The 21,566-nt window shown below is 43.4% G+C and overlaps 1 protein-coding gene across 1 annotated transcript in view; it reads right to left on the bottom strand.

Moving 5' to 3' along the window:
• Positions 1–1,300: 1,300 nt before the first annotated feature.
• Positions 1,301–21,566, bottom strand: part of LOC113236309 — a 34,774-nt gene continuing 14,508 nt past the window's right edge. The window contains exons 3-8 of the mRNA XM_026472320.1: positions 15,964–16,188; positions 2,642–3,087; positions 2,050–2,573; positions 1,833–1,983; positions 1,641–1,764; positions 1,301–1,565 (exon numbers count right to left, since the gene is read on the bottom strand). Of these exons, the coding sequence (XP_026328105.1) occupies positions 1,362–1,565; positions 1,641–1,764; positions 1,833–1,983; positions 2,050–2,573; positions 2,642–3,087; positions 15,964–16,188 (1,674 nt within the window). The 3' untranslated portion in view covers positions 1,301–1,361. The remainder of the gene's footprint in view (positions 1,566–1,640; positions 1,765–1,832; positions 1,984–2,049; positions 2,574–2,641; positions 3,088–15,963; positions 16,189–21,566) is intronic.

The following is a 21,566-nucleotide window of genomic DNA, read 5'->3' as shown; positions in this document are numbered from 1 at the left end:
TTTCTGCAAGTTAAATGCGTACAAATGTTGTTTACAAAGAGCAACCCCTAGACTTTCTTGCTCATACTTCTCGGGGGAATCTGCCTTACGAATGAGCGATAGAGTTTAACCAATGTGACGATTTCTAGTGTAATATTGCTTTTTATTTAAGAATATAGTACTTATGTCTAAATCCAAGATGGCGGACACAATTTACGAAAAAAAATGCAATATGTGCAATATCGAAAATGATACCCATATAGCATTTTTTTGAAAAATCATGCCCGCCATCTTGGATTTAGAAATGAGTGACATGTTTGTAATGAGCACCCCGAAATACCTCGAAAACTATACCCATATTGCATTTATTTGAAAACTCGTGTCCGCCATCTTGGATTTAGAAATAAATGCTATATTTGTAATGAGCACCCCCAAATACCTTGAAAACGATACCCAACTTGCCATTATTCGAAAAATCGTGCCCGCCATCTTGGATTTAGAAATGAGTGCCATATTCGCAATGAGCACCTCGAATACCTCGAAAATTATTCCCATATTGCATTTATTTGAAAAGTCGTGTCCGTCATCGTGTATTCAGATATAAATGTCATTTCCATAAGGATTACCAGAAAATAAATTTTTGAAAATTCTTGTCACTTGACATTGTAGATCGACAGAACCGAGCATATCTGTAGGCACCTGATCGACATTGTCGATCGACAGTAACGATCGACAAAATCGAGCACATTTGTAGGCACCTGATCGACAATGTTGGGCAAATCTGTAGGCACCTTTAACTTAATGATGAGTTAAGCAAGATACGATTTCCCCACTTTTGAGGGAAATGTTATTCCATGGCATCATTATTTGTATATTTGTGTGCGTGCCGACGAGCGTAGATACAAGTTGCTTACGCCTACATGAATTTGGTTTTTGCCTCACTTGTGACAGTTCGTTTGATATGAAACTATCATTCTATGCGTTATTATTCTAAGGTTCGAAACATGTCGAGCAAAAATTCGAATTAAATACGTGAGTTATCCGTTATTTTTGTTAATACATCTGAGTTTCACGGTGGTTTTCTATTTAAAAGGAAACTGACTTCTTACATTTCGTATTAAGGAAGGATTAATCGATATCCACGGACGTCATACTGATCAACGCCATCTGGATATGAAGACGCAATTTTGACCTTTTTCAGAGTTACGAGCAGTTTGGAGGGTAGCAGTCTTCTCGAGTTATCGGTCCGTGCCGTGTAAGAAAAGTAAACTCGAACTTATCTCCTGGTAGAATCACGGTATCCTTGAAGTTCGCGATCGAATATTCAATTTTAATAAACAGTCTTACTCGCGCCGAGGTCGTTCCGAAGCCGACAGCGCGTGTCAGTGCGAGTTACACCCAAGAAATGTACAGACCACTTCAAGGTAGCCGGAGTAGACGGCGATCGGCAGCGCGTATCGTGTGACGTTGGTCTGCAGCGTGAGCGCGGCGTCGAGCGACAGCTGCTCGTCCAAACGGCGCAGGCGCAGCCGGGCCACGGCGCGGCCGCGGCCCGCGGGCACCACGCCCTCCCACAAGTCGCTCACCTACGGGCAAGAACGGTCACCCCTGTACTGCCGGCCGAGAAGCGAGCGGCGGGACGGGCGGAGGCGAGGGCTCACGACGAAGTGCTCGGCGACGGCGGGCGGCACGACGAGCGGCGACACGCGCAGCGGCAGCGCGAACTCGTTGGTGAGCCACACCTCGCGCTCCTGCAGCGCCTGCTCGCGCGACGCCGTCACCACGCTGCACAGAGCGGACGGTCAGCGGCCGCGGGAGGGGGCGGCGGGGGCGGGGCGGGCGCGGCGGCCTACCGGATGTCGGCGGGGCTGAGGCGCGCGGTGCCGGGCAGCAGCCGCACGGAGTACTGCAGCGCGGCGCCGCCCAGGCGCAGCCAGCCGCCGCACCAGCCGCCCGCCGCCGCGCCGCCGGGCGCCCGGCCCAGCGCCTCGCCCAGCTTGCCGTCTGCGACAGCGCGACCCACTCGTTACGGGCTCCGAGCGACGCTCCCGCTGCGACGGGGCTACTCACAGTCGAGCGTGAAGCGCGCCGTGGGCGTCAGCTCCTGGTAGGGCTCGATGAGGGGCCGCGTGATCGCGAGTCGCGCGCCCTCCGGCTTCGCGCCTGCCACCGACAGCGGTGCGTTAGATCGGGCGGGGGGGCCGAGGCCGGCGGGGGCCGCGGAAGGCGTACCGTTGGCGGCGTGCGGCGCGGCGGGCCGGTCGGGCGCGTCGGCGAAGGGGTCGGGCAGCGGCGCGGCCTGCGGCGAGCAGCGCGCCGCCCACACGCCGCCGTCGGCGCGCGCGCCGGCCCCGCCGCTGTTGCCCACCGAGATCTCCCACTGCCAACAGGCCGATAGCGTCAGACGCCTCGCCGCGCACCGCGCCGGCAGCCGCCCAGCGACGCTTACCGAGTCCGGAGGGTCATCGGTGCCGCGCGACGACAGGCGCAGCTGCAACGGCGCGACGTAGTGGCCGGCCGCCGCGGTGCGCGCCTCCACCGCCAGCAGCAGCGCCCCGCCGCCCCACTCGTCCTCCGTCACGTTTACTTTGATCCTGCAAGACGCCGCGCCGTCCGTGAGCCGCGCCCGCCGCGGTCCCCCGCGCCCGCGGCCCGCACCCACCTGACGTAGCCGGTGAGCGGGCTGGCGAGCGGCGCGTCGGCCGCCGGCTCGGGCGGCGAGGCGTACGCGTGCTCGGGCAGCGTGATGAGCATACGCACGACCTCGCGCGTGCCGTGCGGCGGCAGCAGCCAGGCGGCCTGCGGCGCCCGGGGCTCGCCCCCGGGCAGCCCCAGCCGCAGCCAGCCGGCCGACGAGTACACCTCCCGCACCTGCACCCACTCGGCCGTGGGGTTGGTGAGCTGCAGGTGCGCCTTCAGCGTGGCGTTGTGCGGCACGCGCAGCCCCACGAGCGGCCACAGCCCCCAGCCGCTGGGCGCGCCCGTCGCGCTCACGGGGTAGCGGTGCAAGCCGCGCGACGTGTGCAGGTACAGGTGCGCGCCCACGTAGCCCTCGCGCCGGCCCACGTACACCACGCGGAACGTCGCGTTTCCCTCCGGCGGCACGGACTGCGAAACCGGTACTTGCATTCGACACTTAGCACGAGCACAACGTTCGGTTCGACGACGACACGCTCGGACCTCACAGTGAGTGATGACCTTTTCAATTAATATTTTTATTTATTCATGGTAAACTATAACTACATGCTATAATATAACTAAAAAATTAATCAACAAATTTGTTTTGGAGTGTACATAGGAATAAACCGATTCCCTTTACGCTTGATTTCGAGTGCATTGGGAATATAATAGAATAATAGTGCAGAGCGCCAAGTGAGACAGCAACAATAACAATGATTTCACATCTCTGTCTCACTTACTCATTTATGTTATGATGAAAAAGCTGTTATCGAAATGATTACGTTTTAGCTTATGTTAATTACTTTGTACTTATGAACTATCATCGGAATGTTTTACGTACTAAAAAAAATAATTAAGTTATCATTTAATAAGAATTGAGGTTTTTGGCCTAGTTAAAAATGTGAAATCAAATTATTTACAATGATTGATTTTTTACTTATTTACTGTTTATTTAGAGTTACGTGGTACGGAGCAAGTGTTCAAAATGTCCACCGTTTCCCACAAAGCATAGTCTAGCACGTCGTAGTAAATTTTGTTTTAAATTGAACACAAACACATTTTGTCTCACAGTATACAATGCTGAGATAATCCTCTCATGCAACAACTTCGACACTGTTCACCTCCTCCGCGTAAACTCCAATTTGGGAACATATTAATAGCTCACCTCACACTATCACCACTTATTGCGTAAAGTCGCACCATCTCAATCAATTCGACGTTAGAATAAATATCCATTTTGCAGGCGAGTGGCGCGTTCGCCGCCGGCGCAGTGTTCGGGCGAGCGGAAGTACAAACAATGTACGTGTCTTCGCTAGGCCAAGGTCGCGCGTGCACTGTCTCTGCAAACAGTGCCGACCTGTAACCCTGAGTAACCCTGCCGCTGAGTAACCCTCTCGCTGTGGTAACTCGTGTTAAAGGCTTCAACATCTACTCTATTGGCCAGGTTATTGATATTGTTGCAAGCTCGCAGCAGAAACTAATTATTCCTGTAATTGGCTGAGACTACAGGTATGTCAAATACTTTGTTAACCCTAAAATTACGCCCGGGAGTCAAAAAGTTAAGTTTGTACAATAGTTTAGGACAATCAATTGTATTCTGAGTTATTTTTAAAATATATGTGCAATCGGCTATTTGACGACGCATATAAAGAAAAAGAATATGATGGATTTTGCAAATATGCAGATAATCTTCATTATGATATTGGCGTTTAGTAGTAGTATGTGTGTTACTATGATTACTGTTATCTGAAGTAAAATTAGGCTTCCTAAAATGGAATCTAATTTCCGGTTTGTATACGAATTCTGGTGCGAATAATTCACCAGAAGAAGCAGCTGAAGGCTCGCGGAACTGCTACAAACGAAACTGGACGTTTTCAAAATTACTGGATTACTAATAGGCGCAATTGATTAATTGATTTAATTTCAGTAGCAGAAGCTAAAGTGCTTACATAGCAAGGTCTGATATGCAGAATAATTTCGAGCGCATCCTTCTCAAGCAAAGGCTTAGACAACCGTCCAAACATACCAGACAAAATCGATAAATAGATTGTAATGTTTTCCGCTTCGCCCTGTGTTTTAGCACGAATCTCAGCTAACAAGCGGTAATGGTAATCCGATTTGTCAAAATCTTCTCTCAGATCTCAGAAGGATGGCAAGTTCGTCCCAAGAAGTTACACTACCCTTAACACTACGGAACCAATGACAGAAGCTTGGTGTCCGAAATGTTACGAGCTTCACTAAATTCGTTAACTCTCTGTATGAGCGAGCGCACCTAAGACTTCCCGTCGTACTTCAACCTACCTAATTCAGCAGGTGTCCTACCACTACCATTGCAAGTAACCGACACATGAACTGCTGTGGGCGCAGGTTTAGTTTTCACACGCTTTTTCTTTAAAGTAAGTAATTTTTCGTATAGCTCTTTAAAAAACGTTGTGCATTCTAAATTTGAATTACCTAACGTAAAATCGACTAGTCCAAGCATAGAAATAAACGGAGAAAAGTTAGACCTTGTTAATAAAGCAGTCTTCTTGGGAGTGACCTTAGATAGTAAATTTACCATGGCGCAGGTGAAAGGTGTTGGTGGTCACCACTTCGCCATGGTAGTTTGGTGGAGAATGATAGACGAGTCGTGTGTTGGTAAATGACTGTAATTTAATGTGTATATTTTGCTTGAGCTACTTATTTATACTAATTTGGTACGTGTGTCTTATACTCATTCACAAGGCATGGTTGTTACTTTTGCTAGCACTAAGACGTGCCTGAATGTCGGAAGAGGGTTAGACATTCTGGCACGTCTGTGGCTGCTACAGTAAACTTCAATGGTTTCCACATATATCGTCTCTGGCCAGCAGATTAAGCTCCGCTGCATACGCAGTCCGCAGAATACGTGAGCTTACCGATGTTAGTACTGCTAGACTAGTTTACTTTTGTCCTACGGGATTCTCATGTGGGGTAAAGCGGCAGATATTCAAACCATATTTGTATTGCAAAAACGATCGATTCGTTCTGTGTACCGTCTAGGCTCTCGGGTTTCTCTCAGCGAAAAGTTTAAGGAGACTGGTGTCATGACCGTGGCATCACAGTACATTTACTTAAATATTTTATATGCCCGTAAAAATATACATAATTTCAATAAGAATGAAGATTACCATAATATTAACCTTAGAGCTAAGTCCAAACTCATGGTACAACGATTTCCGATACGACGATATAAGGATGAGTTAAAAACTACATTAAAAATATCGATCGAAAACTCATATTACAAAATTGAAGACTACGTGTTAGATAAAGATGTATGGAAAGACGACATGGCTCCAGAATCCACACAGATTTGATTCAAAGTGTATTAAGCCTTAAGCCAATCTTAGCTCTTGATTGCAGTCGTAGGACCCGCGTAGTCTCGTAGCCATAGTAGCACTGACGTCAAACAACGTAGCTCCTTATGCTTGATACGATGTATAATTTCACTTGGCAGCGTCACGGTCGATTTGACGCAGCAGTAGACAGGCCGACACTAGGCTCTCACGGCGCTTAGGGCGAGAGTTCGAAACTTGGGCCAACTTCGACGTCGCTCATTCAGGGCCGCCAACGTTGCACTTCGTCGCAGGACTTCGTCTCCGTGATTGGAGCCTACTAGTCAGAGCACCTCAAGAGCAAGCGGGAATTGGGAAAACAGCACTGAGCACGACTTGTTCGTCCCGTCACTAGATATTATTAAAACAAATTTGCTCGATGCATCCCTAAAGGATGCAGGGGTTTACAAGCTACGAGTATGCTATGCTAATAAGCTATGATGAGTATAAACAGTAATTAAAGTGTGGGCGGGCTTTGGGCGGGCTTCGGGCGTGCGTGCGCGTGCATGCGTCCGTGCGTGCATGTGTGTGCGTGTAAGTATGTGCGCGCGTGTGTTTCAGATATGAACTCTCAGCGTTTCCTCAATATCCTCGTAATATAGTTAGTGTATTGAGCCACTTCTGCACTTTCTGTTTCACTTCCCAAACTGAACACCCCTTTCAGAATACTATGGCACGAACCCTATTGTAAACAAAAGGACCAAGAAAAGAAATGAATATATTTGCAAAGGCAATTCTTCTTATGGGCAGTAAGATTCTAAATTTACGTTTTCGAAGCATAGATGTATAGTTCGGAGAACTTCTGAGACGTGTGTGTTCCCTCAACACCAATCGCAATACGAACACTCCGCAAACACTCAGGACCTCCATGTCTCTGTATACATTTAGAGTCAGCAAGTTGCCTTGAAGCCAATCGGCGACAACTCTCATACCCTGCTCTGCGGTCTCAGCCACCTGACCAGCTCAAAGCAGTTCCCCTAACTCCGACATGCTCCATTTTCCTTAAGAGGATAGGAATGGAAACTGTATCAAATACTTTGGCACGGTCTAGAAAGATGTCCGGGCAGGCCCTACCCTGGTCCAAGCAACTAGAGATCAACTCAGTCATACGCTCAATGCATCCGCAGTCGATCTGTTTGCTCGGAAACCATGTTGGTGTTCCGAAAGTATATTATTCTTTTCCAGAAAACAAAAAACAACGAATAATCCATAACGAATTCTTTCCGGAATCAGAGGATACACCCTGAATCTTTTAGGTCTTCTTCTTTTAATTCTTCGATGAAGTAAGTATAACGCGATAGCTTGTTTATGATGTGAGTCCATGGCGACGTCTGAGACTTAACTGACGATCTCAATCGATCGTAAATAACCGCGCGCCTTGCGATCCTCTCCCGCCAAGTTTGCAGGCCGTTCCGCAACCGCGGCGGCTACGTGAGTGCACAAACCTGCGGTATCGTGAGTGTTGAAACAAAACAGCTGTCCCGCAAAAACAACGGGCGCGGGTCAAAACAGCTTCGTAGTCAATAGATAGATAAGGTCAATTAACATACAAGCGTATTTTGGCGGCAAATAAAAATTTGCTGTAATTCGACTGAAAATCGGCATGTCGGAGTCTCTATGGGTGTTTGATAACAATTTGCGGTCAAAATTTACTTTTTGCCATTTTTGAACATGGCTGCCATACAAACTTTTTTAGCGGTAGATAAAAATTTCTTCTAAAAGACCCATGTTAATTTTTAAAAACAGAGTCATAAGTGCCGAGGCCGTATGCCGAGGTCCAACGGAGGGCGAAGCCCGAAGCGTCCATACGCCATCGTACGTAGGTAGTATACGGAGGCCCTATTACGAGTACAAGATCTCACAATTGTTCAAAATGTAATGTTCAACACTTCCCGATGTAATGGAAATGAGATACTTATAGCGTTGTTGTATCTCGACCGTCTCTCTGTTAGACTCTTTTTTCTTAGAAGCTATACCAAAGAGAAGTATTTAGGTTAAGTATTTAGGGAAAAAAATACCAATCACACCAAATTTCTTTTCTCAAGGGAATATCCGTACTATGAGTACCAGAGTAACGATATCTCTGAGGGCAATACCCAGAATACCCAGACCAGAACCATCTTCGAAATGTTCGTTTCCTAAATTGGCCACAAATCGGGAGTCGAACCCGGAAAGGAAATAATAATCCTAATATATTCTCCGGAATCTTATTGTAAAAACGTATACAGTTCCCCATAAAATGATCGGTTACCTTGGTTAAACGAAATCGTGGTACATACCATGAATTTGGACTTAGTTCTGAGGTTAATATTATGGATATCTTCTTTCTTGATGAAATTATATATTTTTACGGGCATACAAAATATTTGAGTAACTGTACTGCCACAGTCATGATACCAGTCTCCCTAAACTTTTCTCTGAGAGAAATCCGAGAACCTAAATGGCACAGAATGAATCACCCGTTTTTGCAACACAAATATGGTTTGTATACATATTCACAAGCAGAAAGTAGTGTCGTGGATGTGTTATTGTTATTGCCAAAAAAATTCGTGAAGATCTCAGGCGCCGTCGCAACAAGTATGTCGCCTACCTAATTCTTAAGGCGAAACAACATCGTGCTACAGAAGTACAAGTAGGAGACATTGTTCTAGTAGAGCAGGAAAATCAAAAGCGTATTTTGTGGCCTCGTGCTCGCGTAACCGAGATTTATACAGGTGCGGATGGGATGGTCACTGCAGAGTGGCAAAGGTTCGTCGTACCGCCTCCGGAGAGAAGGTACGGCCATTACAACGTCTTTTCCCATTAGAGACCCACTACCACATACCTGAATCCCTGCCTGTTCCTCTTATAACAACGTTGACCCCTGACCCCGATGTACCTGAGACTTCAACACCGAGCCGACTACCGACAACGACTATGACTCGCTCTGGCCGTGTATCACGGCCACCTGACAGGTTCATTTTTAAATAGCGTATTGTCAGATTTGATACGTAGGCATCTTCGCAAATGCACAAATGATCTACTCACCTCCTCTCTATTTCTGTCCTAAAAAATGCACTGATTTGAGGGTACGATATTCCCCGTTATGACTGGCCCTGTTGCAAGTACGCCGCGCTAGCGAACGGTCGCTTTTGACGCGATATCATCGTAGCAGTTGTCCAACGGCAATACGGAAAATCATCTTTACGGAAAATCATCTTAGCATCTCATCTATCGTTAAGAGACCAGAGTGGGCGGCGCGACAACCCCTTAACACCTGGGCATACGCATAAACACCAGCGACCGACACATCTATCGAGGGAACAACTCAAGGTCAGTCAGTGCGTTCACCCAACCCCATTTTGGCCCCGTCATAGCATGGTCCTTTGAGCCGAATAGCATGGTCCTTTGAGCCGAATAGCGTGGTTCTTTGAGCCGAACAGCATGGTTCTTTGAGCCGAATAGCGTGGTTCTTTGAGCCGAAAAGCCTGGTTCTTTGAGCTGAATAGCGTGGTTCTTTGAGCCAAATAGCTTGATCCTATGAGTCCTGTCTCATCCATGTTATCCGCATTATCTCTAATCAAAATCCATTTACGTAATCATTTGTGCAAATCTACATTTTTATCAAACATTTTCGTTCTCAAATTATTTTCCTACATTTGGCGGTAGATAATTCTCATTTTCATATTTTACGCAAGTTAAAACGTTCATTTTTTTGACATTGTCTCTGGTAACATTAATCTTTGGTTTAATTGACAATCTTCGTCAATTCATTCCGTTCAATAATTCAACATAGAATTTCTTTTTGTCTGCGATTTTGGACATTTCGTTCATTCCAGTACTCTATGACAAGACAAGTGACATTTTTTTGTAAACGAGTTCACATCATAACCTCATTTTCATGAAAACTTATTTAAATTAATCTTTTAAACAGTGAAATCATATTATGGCATCCAGCAAAGTTAAACACAGTTTCGGATGACACTTCAAAGCATGCATTGTACACAATAAAATTGAATGCAAACGACAAAGTCATGGATTCGTTATCATCGTCTTGCAAATCAATTGAGTGCTCAATCTGATAAAGATCCCGGTTTGTTAGCATCAGTTATCGTGATATAGACGGTAACCGCGGCAATTTCGAAGAAGCGTACTCCTTTTATAAATAATAAGTTTTAAATAATAAACAAATAAATAAATTGAATGAAATTGGATTGAATTGAGTTAAATTGAATTAAATTGGTTAGAATTTGAATTTGAATTAAATTGGTTTTGGTTTGGGTTTTTACGAGTGGCATCCCTGTCCCTATAGGCTCCTGGCAGAATACCAGCGTCGCGGGCAGCCGTGTCATTAACTGCCTCCGTGGCCGAACGGTTACCATGCCGGACTGCCACGCAGAGGTCCCAGGTTCGATTCCCGGGCCGGGAGAAATGTTTGTATGGCTTACATTTATTTCTCTCGTGAGTTTGGGTGTAATTTGTGGTTGTCTATGTGTGTGTCCATGGCACCCGCGACACAGGGTTTCCCTAGTGCGGGGCTATGTTGAGTGTGTGCGTTATTTTATTATTTATATTATTTATTTATGCCGAGTCAGCGCCTTTTCATTGCCATGACTTCCAAGAGTCTTCGCTTGATGACGGAGTATTTCCTGACCTATGGAAAGAGGCCTTAATAATCCCATTATATAAATCAGGAGCCCGTCATATTGTTTCAAATTATCGACCGGTCTCCGTTCTTGCGATATTTGGTAAGGTTCTGGACAAATTAGTCACTAAGCATCTAGTCTGGCACCTGAAGCATTTTATTACTACGCATCAGCACGGTTTCGTTAAATCTAGATCAACTTCTACAAACTTAGCGTTGTTCATATCAAGTGTATCTAAATTAGTAGACGAGCGAATCCCGGTGGACGCCATATACACTGAATTCAGTAAAGCGTTCGACAAAGTAGATCATCAAATCCTTTTAAACAAATTGTCGCTTTCAGGCATTGATGGGTCATTGCTTAAATGGGTTAAGTCGTACTTATCTCATCGGCCTTCTAAGGTAGTAAGTAGTAAACGGTTTTAGTTCAAATTCTCTTGTACCTCTGTCCGGAGTTCCCCAAGGATCTCACTTGGGTCCCCTATTTTTCAACATATTTATTAATGACGTGATTAATTGTTTTAAAAACTCGAGTGTATATCTTTTCGCTGATGACTTAAAAATGTTAAAACCAATTAAGTGTACCAGGGATTTGGAACTACTACAAGAAGATATCAATAATTTGTGTAATTGGTGTACATCCAATAAAATGATATTAAATGTTGCTAAATGTCATCACATACGCTTTTCACGCAACAAGTTCGATAACTTACATAAATACAATATGGGTGGACAAGATTTAAGAGACGGTGGACGAGATTCGGGACTTGGGGGTTTTAGTAGATAGTAATTTGCGGTTTGACTCACATATCAAAAAAATTGTAAATAAGGGTTTTAGGATGATGGGTTTCGTACTGCGCAGTGCTAAGGAGTTCAAGAAGTCTTCATCGAAAATAAAACTTTTTCAAGCTTTAGTATTGCCTGGACTGGAATTCAACAGTGTCATTTGGACCCCACATTACGAGGTGTACATTAAACGTTTGGAAAGTGTTCAAAAGCGCTTTTTATATCACTTGGCATTTGGCGATTTAGAAGCGGAGAGACTTCCGGGGTACTCACATAGACTCGAGCATTACAAGTTGACTTCTCTGATCAACCGTAGAAAGAGACTTGATTTAATCTTCCTGCACAAAATTGTTAACGGTTCATTAGACTGCCCTGAGTTATTGAATATGCTACAATTCAATACGCCTTGCAGGTTACCCAGAAAAAGCGCTTATAACTTTTTTGCCGTAGTAGGTTCAAAAACGAACCTCGGTCATTTCGCTCTTTTACCGAGGCTCTGCAGGACGTATAACTCGCTTTCCAAATTACATGATTTGGACATTGGTCTTGGGTTAAACAATTACAAGAGAAGGTTGTGTGATATTTTAAATACATAAATGATGTTTCAATTAATTTTTTTATTGTAAATTTGTATTTATATTTTTGAATTTATATTTTTTATTCTAATTTTAATTTTGAAATTTAATTTTATTTGTAACTTTAAATCAATTACTGTATATCATATCATAGGTAGAAGGATTAACTATATGCTCGATAGTTTCAAAAAACAACAATTTATTTTTTGTATGCATGCTGTGATGTTCCTTAACTATAGAAGCACTTAGTTTTAAGCGAATATGTTCAAATTTAATGTATAGTGTATTGCTATGTGGAATATCCTGAATAAATAAATAAATAAAGAGAGATACTATTAGAATATATTACTGTGTTACGTCTAAGTTAATGTATGTATCATGTGTCTGTGTTTGTATTTGTCATGGTGGTGAATAAACATTTTATCTATCTATCTATCTATCTATCTTTTTATTGTCAAAGTCTTCTGATGAAAACTTCAAGATAGAATTAGACAAACAATACACCAGTTTTTACGATAAGTACTATTCCATTCAAATATTAGGTGATTTGATTTCTCAACTCAATACACCGCCACAAACATTAAATGAAACACAAACACAGGTACAAAAACCTAAACAAAAACCTACACACTTTGTTTTACCCAAAATAACATTACGTAAGTTTTCTGGTGTTTACACAGAATGGCCTAACTACATAGCAATGTTCAATAGTTTAGTGCATGATAACCGTGAGCTACCCATAGTTTAGTGCATGATAACCGTGAGCTACCCAGTGTACAAAAGATGCATTATCTATTGTCAACATTAGATAAGGAACCTTTAAATTTAATTAGACATTTGGAACTTTCAGACGGTAATTATTCTGTTGCTTTTGATTTATTAACAGAGAGATATCAAAATAAAAGATCAATTGCAGACAAACACTTAGAAGCTATATTAAATATACACATAAATCAAAATCAACTTAATGCTAACTTAAGGAAACTTGTAAACACACACACAAGCATATTCAAGCATTATCGGTATTAGCTCCGCGGCTTATCTAGCTATGCGCGTTATACACGAACTAGCTTCGCTCAACGCGGAACAGTATCCTGCTGCTGCCGAAGCGCTTCAACGCGATATCTTTGTCGATGACGTCATCACAGATGCCGACGATGTTCCATCTGCCAAGATAATTCAACAACAGCTGGTTGTTGTATTAGCTCTAGGTGGTTTCCAGTTGCGTAAATGGGCCAGTAACAGCACTGAAGTTTTAGAAACTTATCCAGCCGATAATTTAGAGAAACCTCTCCGTTTCGAAGAGTCAGGAGATAACATTTTTAAGATACTGGGAGTAGAGTGGAACTCTGCATGTACCAAACGCGAAATTCTTTCCAACATTGCTCGTATCTACAACCCGTGTGGTTACTTAGCGCCCGTTACCTTTTTTGGCTAAGGTCTGAATGCATCGAGTTTGCAATCTAGATGTTTCCTGAGACTATCAACTGCCAGACGAGATCATTAAGCTCTGGAATTCATTCGCAGAGACTTTCAAACTCCTTAAACTACCACAAATACCCAGATTTATACTCAGCACAAACGCATACACATGCAAGATTATGGGATTCTGCGATGCGTCTGAAAACGGTTACGCCGCCGTTATATACCTTCGAGTTCAGCACTCTTCCGGCGAAGTCAGCGTTCATCTGCTTCGTGGCCGGTCAAGAGTAGCTCCTTTACGTCAAAAGCTGACCATTCCACGTCTCGAGCTCTGCGGGGCCGTGCTCCTTGCTCGACTGATTGGTCACTATATGGGCCTTTTACAAGGCAAAACCAACTTAAGTGGTGCCACTGCGTGGTGCGACTCTACTATCGTGCTTGCGCACTCCACGCGGATTGCGCAAACAGGGGCATTACTGTCGAGAGCCTTGTGGGTCATCGGTTGTGATGGTCTCCCTTTTGGTTAAGGGCTAACCCATCCACCTGGCCCACAACCCCATGCGTCGAAACGGAAGCATTGCCTGGTGTCAAACACGACGCTATCTCTTCAATGGTAGCTGCCGCCGAGGTTTCCTTCATGCACTCACTCATCACAAGCTACAGTTCTTTACCACCGTTGCAACGTTTAGTTGTATGGCTCCTGCGTTTTCACCACAACGCGCGGCCAGCCGGCGTTAGGTCCGCAGGAGCACTTAAGGATGAACCTTAAGTGCACCTGCGTGCAACTAAGTCATCCATTCACTCGTGTGTGTCGATTTTGCGAGTTCCTTTATAATAAAGACTTCCACTATGCGGAAGGTAAAGACACTCAAAGCGTACCTTTGTGTCTACGTTATCCTCGCTGTAAAGGCGGTACACCTCGAAGTGACTTCCGATTTAACAACCGAAGCATTTCTGGCTTCTTTTCACAGGTTTGTTGCGAAGAGGGGAATGCCGTCAGACGTTTACTCTGACTGTGGTAAAAATTTCCAAGGGGCCGCTAACTACCTTGACAGACAACAAGTTATAGATAAATTAACTAAATTCGGTGTCAGTTGGCATATGAACCCTTCTTACGCTCCACATATGGGTGGGCTGTGGGAGTCGACGGTAAAGTCAGCTAAGCAATTGCTGCTTCGAACGGTAGGAGAGCAGGTGCTCACTTTCAAAGAACTGTGCACAGTATTCGCTAGGGTTGAGGCAGTTCTTAACTCTAGGCCGTTATGTCCATTGACAGACGACACATCTAATCTTGACACGCTTACACCCGGTCATTTCCTTATTGGTCAGCCGCTAGTTAGCCTGCCCGAGGACACCATCGATGACAAACACATCTCACCGTTGAGGCGTTGGAAGCTTGTACAACAAATTTCACAACAGTTCTGGATTGCCATCTTCACAACACAGAGCGAATATCTTGACAACTTACAGCAGCGCTCTAAGTGGTGCAAACATACCCCCAATCTTCAATTGGGCTATCTAGTTTTGATCAAAGAAGAGAACACCTCACCCCTTAGATGGCGTAAAGGTCGAATGTCCGCTCTCCATACCGGCTCTGACGGTGTGGTACGCGTAGTCGAGATGAAAACCAGTAACGGGTTCTGCACCAGATCGATCACTAAGGTGTGTCCATTACCTAAATGCGACACAAGGCAACAAAAATAACTTGAAAATCAACTTTAAAATCATCTTTAAAATTTATACTTAGATACAGTTTAGTTTGTATTTAATCTTACGGTACAGCATGCATATAACTCTTAACTCAATTAGACTTAGGCTACTTTAACTAATTTATACACTAGAATCTACTAAAGAGCTTAGCAACTCTTTGGGAGGCGGTATGTCAGATTTGATACATAGGCATCTTCGCAAATGCACAAACGATCTACTCACCTCCTCTCTATTCCTATCCTAAAAAACGCACTGATTTGAGGGTGGGATATTCCCCGTTTTGACGGGCCCTGTTGCAACTACGCCGCGCTAGCGAACGGTCGCTATTGACGCGATGTCACCGTAGCAGTTGTCCAACGGCAATACGGAAAATCATCTTAGCATCTCATTTGAGTGGGCGGCGCGACAACCCCTTAACACCTGGGCATACGCGTAAACACCAGCGACCGACACATCTATCGAGGGAACCACTCAAGGTCAGTCAGTGTGTTCACCCTACCCCATTTTGGCCCCGTCACGTATTTATTTTTTTGTAATGATCTATCATTTATAACGTATGTTTTGTCGAACCGTCCGGTTCCTTCTTCGTAGAGACTGTCATGAACAATTGAGTACGGTCGCATAGCAACGTTATAATAAGAACCATTTTTTTCTGAAGTTTTCTTTTGCAGTTTAATTTCCATACTTCGTTTGCTACGATTGAAGGTTGTATCTTTTCTTGGTCGCCACTATAACGAATCCTTGGAAATTAAACTGCAAAAGAATTCGTCAGAAAAAATGGTTCTTACTATAACGTTGCTAAGCGACCGTACTCATTTGTTCGTGACAATTGTACCTTCGTATCAAAGAAAGATGCATAGAAGTCGGAGGTGCTGCCGGAGACGGAGGCGAGGTGCAGGGTGGAGTTGGCGGTGTTGTGTATGGTGACGGTGGCGGAATGCGCAGCGCCGAGCGCCGAAACGCCGAAGCGCATTGCGCTCGGGCTGAAGTACAGCGCCGCCACGCCGCCGCCGTCGCGCTCGTGCTCATGCTCTTCGCTCTGTTCTTCATTCCCCCATTCCTGCAACGTCGCAACTTACTCGCATTACTCGTCGAGTGTGCTATTAGTGATGGGCCAAATCGGGATTTTAACATTGTAAAAAGTTTACCGATCAAAATATTATGCGTAGCTTTGTAGTGAATCTGAATTTGTAAAAAAGGAGGAGGTTCTCAATTCAACTGCATTTTTTTTAATGCATGTTTCGTGGTAACTCCGACATACACCGAATAAACGTGTAAAAGCTTTTACGGTATTTTTTTACATTTTTGGATTCTCCCGCTAAAAATACACCTCATTTTTTTCAGATTTATTTTCCAGTTAATTTTATAATTATTTGGCACTTGAATGTTTATTCTACGGAAAATAAAATCAACAATCTCACACGAAAATTACATGTATTTCTACATTGTTCATAACAAATATTAAATATATGTTTATAACAAACAACTTTGTAACATTGTTCGTGGGAATCTTTAAAAAAGAATTAGTGTTTCGCCGAATTTTGGAGTTTGACTATTTTTTTTTTTATAATAAATAACGCACACACTCAACACAGCCCCGCACTAAGGAAACCCTGTGTCGCGGGTGCCATGGACACACATATAGACAACCACAAATTACACCCAAACTCACGAGAGAAATAATTGTAGGCCATACAAATACTTCTCCCGGCCCGGGAATCGAACCTGGGACCTCTGCGTGGCAGTCCGGCATGGTAACCGTTCGGCCACGGAGGCAGTTACTATTGTAGGTATCTTTTCGTATAATTTTTTTACAGGATATTTTTGAATTCTCATCTTCGCACAGAACTTCACGAAAACACAATGAACATTAAAAAACAGTAATATTGTTTACCGTTTTAAGGTGGTCAATAAAATTGAGTTATTAACATTATACATACTTTCTCGTAGTTCCTTTTAATGATTGATTTAGTAAAAGTATTTTGATGTCTAACAAAATCTGATTTATACCATCAATGATAGATACACAAAAGATGTGTGCTTGAGGGGCATGCAATGAGTCACTGCGTCTTAGGGTTATGCTAGCCGTGTGTTGCGCGCCCGTGACATCCTAACAGTGGCTGAAAATCGGCTTTCATAGACATAGGAATTTTTGTTTTAAATAACTACGGCTAATTGACAAAAACTACTATGTTCAAATATAGTACCCGAGATAGTCACCTAAGAAAAACTAGTGTGAAAAATAAATTTATCACTAGAACAACAAGGAAAACAGTAACATCCTCGCAAATAAACTATAATACTCATTATGATTTTTCGACGTATTTTGTATAACGGTAAATATGGCTCACTTAAAAAAGTCAATTTTTATAATAACATTTTTAAATTCCAGTTTATTAAAAAAAATTACGACTGGAATTTTGATTAAAAATGAAAATAAAACAAAAGTAGGTTAAAAGGTATTGTTATTATACGTAATAAAGATACCACAAACTTGAAAATAATTGTCTTAAATACACGTCTTAAATACTTTACATAAGTAAAGCCCACTTATATTAATAACAAAAAATAGAATGGTCCCTAAGAGTATGGGAGATATTAAACGAATGTCCCTAATTTTGATGTAGAAATATTTCCTGAGTATTAGTTAAGGAAATTATTTGCTCGCATTCCTGTAGAGTTCATCCCGCAGATATTCATAGCAACTTATAATTAAAACAGTGAATCACAATAAATAAAGTTATTTACTGCAACTATTATTAGCACCCACAATAAAAATTTACTTTAAATACCTCATTAGGAACATCATGACTTATTTAAGTTAATTTTCTGCAACTCTTTCTTTTGATTCCAATTCGGAATCAGGATGTAGACTGGATACACCCAAAATCTCTAATTGATTGTGTGGAAATTGTATTAAATCTAGAGTTTCGGGGAAGAATGTCTGCCTTTTCTTGGCCATTACATTTGATCTTCTTGAACTAATGAGAGGGTTGGAAGAAAGTACAACCATATTGTGAATATCCTCGTTAGAAATTTCCTTGCTCTATTTCCGCGAAAGGTATTCCCCAAACCTAAAGTTTTTATTACCTATTTCTGAGGCTTCTTCTAATCCCAATTAGCATTGTTGCATTGTTGGTGATTATTTCAGCTCCATGTAACAGTAACTTAAGGAAGGTCGATGACGACAATCAATCGTAACTCCACGTACTTCTCTGCTGTTTCGTAGGCATTATGGCTATGGTTTACATTTAGTGACATAAGTTTGTTCCGCAGATGTTTTTGCTTGCAGAATCACAGCAAACCTACATACACATTAGATCTTCATCCAATCCAGTAATCGCTCCTGTTTCGTCGTGATACTCAAAGACCTTTCGTGCTGCGACGCGTCATTAGTTGTTCCTGCACCTTGTTTCACTATGTCTATCAAAAGATTGAGCTTATCCTTAAACGTGTCCTGAATATTTTTTCCTTGCCTCTGATATTTCCTTGTGTTAACTTCATCTCGCAGCCCACTTCTTGAAATCAAGTCGATGTACAATATGTAAAATGCCATATGGATCCATGGAATTAATAGGGGCGTGTATTGAAGACAATCTAAATTCATACACGCCAGTCGACACGATCTTGGACAAATCGTATCTAATCGGATCATTGGTTGGAAGCACCATCCCCACTACGATATTAGGGTTAAATTCTCAAGGATCCTTTTCATTGGGACAGTCCTTTTTTTCAGTGTATGAGATCATTTAAACCTATTTATTTCCACACACATTAATTACACAACAAAACTAAACTTAAAAAATTACTTATAAATGCAAAAATAAATTAATATAAACATTAAATGATTTGTGTGTGGGGGACAGTCTCAGCATTGACTGAGCGGCAGAAGACGTTCAGCACTGGTTTTCAGCCTGCCCCTGATCTTTGCAAACACATTTGTAATAGCGCTTGTTTCGCAAACTTAGTACTTGGTAACATTATAAAGTAAAGCTAAATCTGAATAATTAATTCCTTTCAGTTCAATTTAATGAATAATCTCCATTTAAACATCATTGTACATTTTACTCCGCTCTAACTGCGTTTCTAATCATCTTCTGAATGAATTCACCTATCCATGTATATAGTATATTATGTGCACCCCAATTCTAAACCAATCTATCACAGCAAAAAATTGGATATCTTATTTAATTATCTATTGCCACTAAACAAGGCTAGTCCAGGAGTGTCTCTTTCTGCTCGGTCAACATTTTTTTGTTCATATGTTATTTAACAGCGTATAAAGAAACTTTATGTAACGGCGGTGATAAGTTATTCCAAATTTTCGATGCAATCGTTGCATCGAGTAATGCTTGAAGCGTAATTCTAGCCGATTAATCCAATACAGTCGCCGATTGCTTCGAAGGATAACACTTCGTCTTCTGATTATCATTGTTATGTAAAATGTCAAAGTCGTGTGAGTTTGGCGCATCTCTCGAAGAAAACTTGCGTGACCAATTGGTATGCGGCATCAAAAGTGAGGTTACACGACAGCGGTTGTTCGCGGAGGACGATAATATCACTTATAGCAAGGCGGTGAAGCTAGCTATTACACTCGAAGCGGCGGAAAGAGACGCCGGAGCGGTCGAGCAGAGGGAGAATACTTCTATCGACATTCATACAGTTACCGGTTCATTCAAATGTATGACCTGTGGTGAAGACTGGCATAGGACGAACAACTGTAAATATAAAAATTACGAATGTAGCAATTGTAAGAGAACGGGCCACCTCAGAAGAATGTGTCCGACAAAAAGTGTTGCGGAGTACCAGCCAAGACGATTCGAAAATGCATCAGGGACGCGGTCAGCTGACCCATCACGGTTTGCGAACGTGACCGGCCGCGGCAGGCGAGCGAAGCGGGGTGGCCGGGGACGCGGCCGCGGCCCGCGCGCCGCCGCGCACTGGCAGCAGCCGGCGGAGAGCACCGCCAGCGCCAGCGACGGCGCGGACCACTTTCAGTGCGGGACGCCACGTCACTCCGACTCAGAAGATGAAGAGCCTATATACCAGATGTCTTTAGCTAAGTGTAAACCGGTGTGTACGACTATGATAGTTGAGAATATAGCTTTAAATATGGAAATTGACACAGGGTCTGCATTGTCATGCATAAATGAGATTACATATTGTAAATATTTCAGTCAATTAAAGGAAAGTCCTTGTCAATTAAAATTAAAGTTCTATGATGGTTCGGAAATACGGCCCTTAGGGTATTTAAATGTAAAAGTGCAATATAAGAACATCACCAAGACGTTAGACCTGTATGTAATTAATAGTGGCACTACTACGTTATTAGGTCGACAATGGCTGTCAGAACTTAGCATTGATATCCCTCGTGTGAATATTTTGAAATTAGAATCAGTTCATAGTGACTTAAATAAACGATTGCATGAAATAATTTCCAGGCATAAGTTACTGTTCGACGGCACACTGGGGCGGTACACGGGGACGCCGGTGCAGCTGAGCGTGCGCGAGGGCGCAGCGCCGGTGTACTGCCGAGCGCGGCCCGTGCCGTACGCGCTGCGCGCGTCGACGCCGAGCTCGACGCCATGCTGGCGGCCGGCGTCATCGAGCCGGTGGAGCGCTCCGATTGGGCCACGCCGCTCGTCATCGCCAGTAAGGCGAACGGCGGTATACGCATATGCGCGGACTACAAGGTAACCCTGAATCGTGTGTTGTCGGTCGATAGATATCCAGTTCCAAAGATAGACGACTTGTTTAGTAACCTATCGGGTAACGTATTTTTCACAAAATTAGATTTACCTCAGGCATACAACCAATTGGTTTTAGATACGAATTCTAGGGCATACACGGTCATAAATACGCTGGGGTCTATTTAAATATAACCGTTTAGTGTACGGGTTGGCTTCGAGTCCCGGAATATTTCAGAAACTAATGGTTAGTTTATTTGAAGGGCTTCAGGATGTCATAGTATTCTACGACGATATATTAATCAAAAGTAAAAACTTGAGTGAGCATTTAAAAACAATAGAACGAGTATTCGAAATATTACAAAGCAACGGGCTAAAAATTAAAAAATCTAAATGCGAATTTTTGTCAAAACAAGTAAAGTACCTCGGCTTCATAGTGAACGAACACGGCGTGAGGGTCGACCGCGACAAAATTAAACCGATCTTAGAAATGCCACCACCCACGAATATTACTGAGTTAAAGTCATTCTTGGGTATGGTAAATTTCTATGCGAAATTCGTACCGAATTTATCATCGCATCTCGTTCCGTTGTACGAGCTACTAAGAAAAGGTAGACATTATTGCTGGGGTAAAACAGTTACTACGCAGCACGCAAGTACTGGCGCACTACGACGGCGCGCAGCAGCTCGTGCTCACGGTGGACGCCAGCGCGCGCGGGCTGGGCGCCGTGCTGGCGCAGCGCGCAGGCGA

This window comes from Hyposmocoma kahamanoa, unplaced genomic scaffold (genome assembly GCF_003589595.1).
Source record: "Hyposmocoma kahamanoa isolate Upper Pololo Valley unplaced genomic scaffold, ASM358959v1 91, whole genome shotgun sequence".
Taxonomy (NCBI): domain Eukaryota; kingdom Metazoa; phylum Arthropoda; class Insecta; order Lepidoptera; family Cosmopterigidae; genus Hyposmocoma; species Hyposmocoma kahamanoa.
This window is presented reverse-complemented; position numbering and strand designations above follow the sequence as displayed.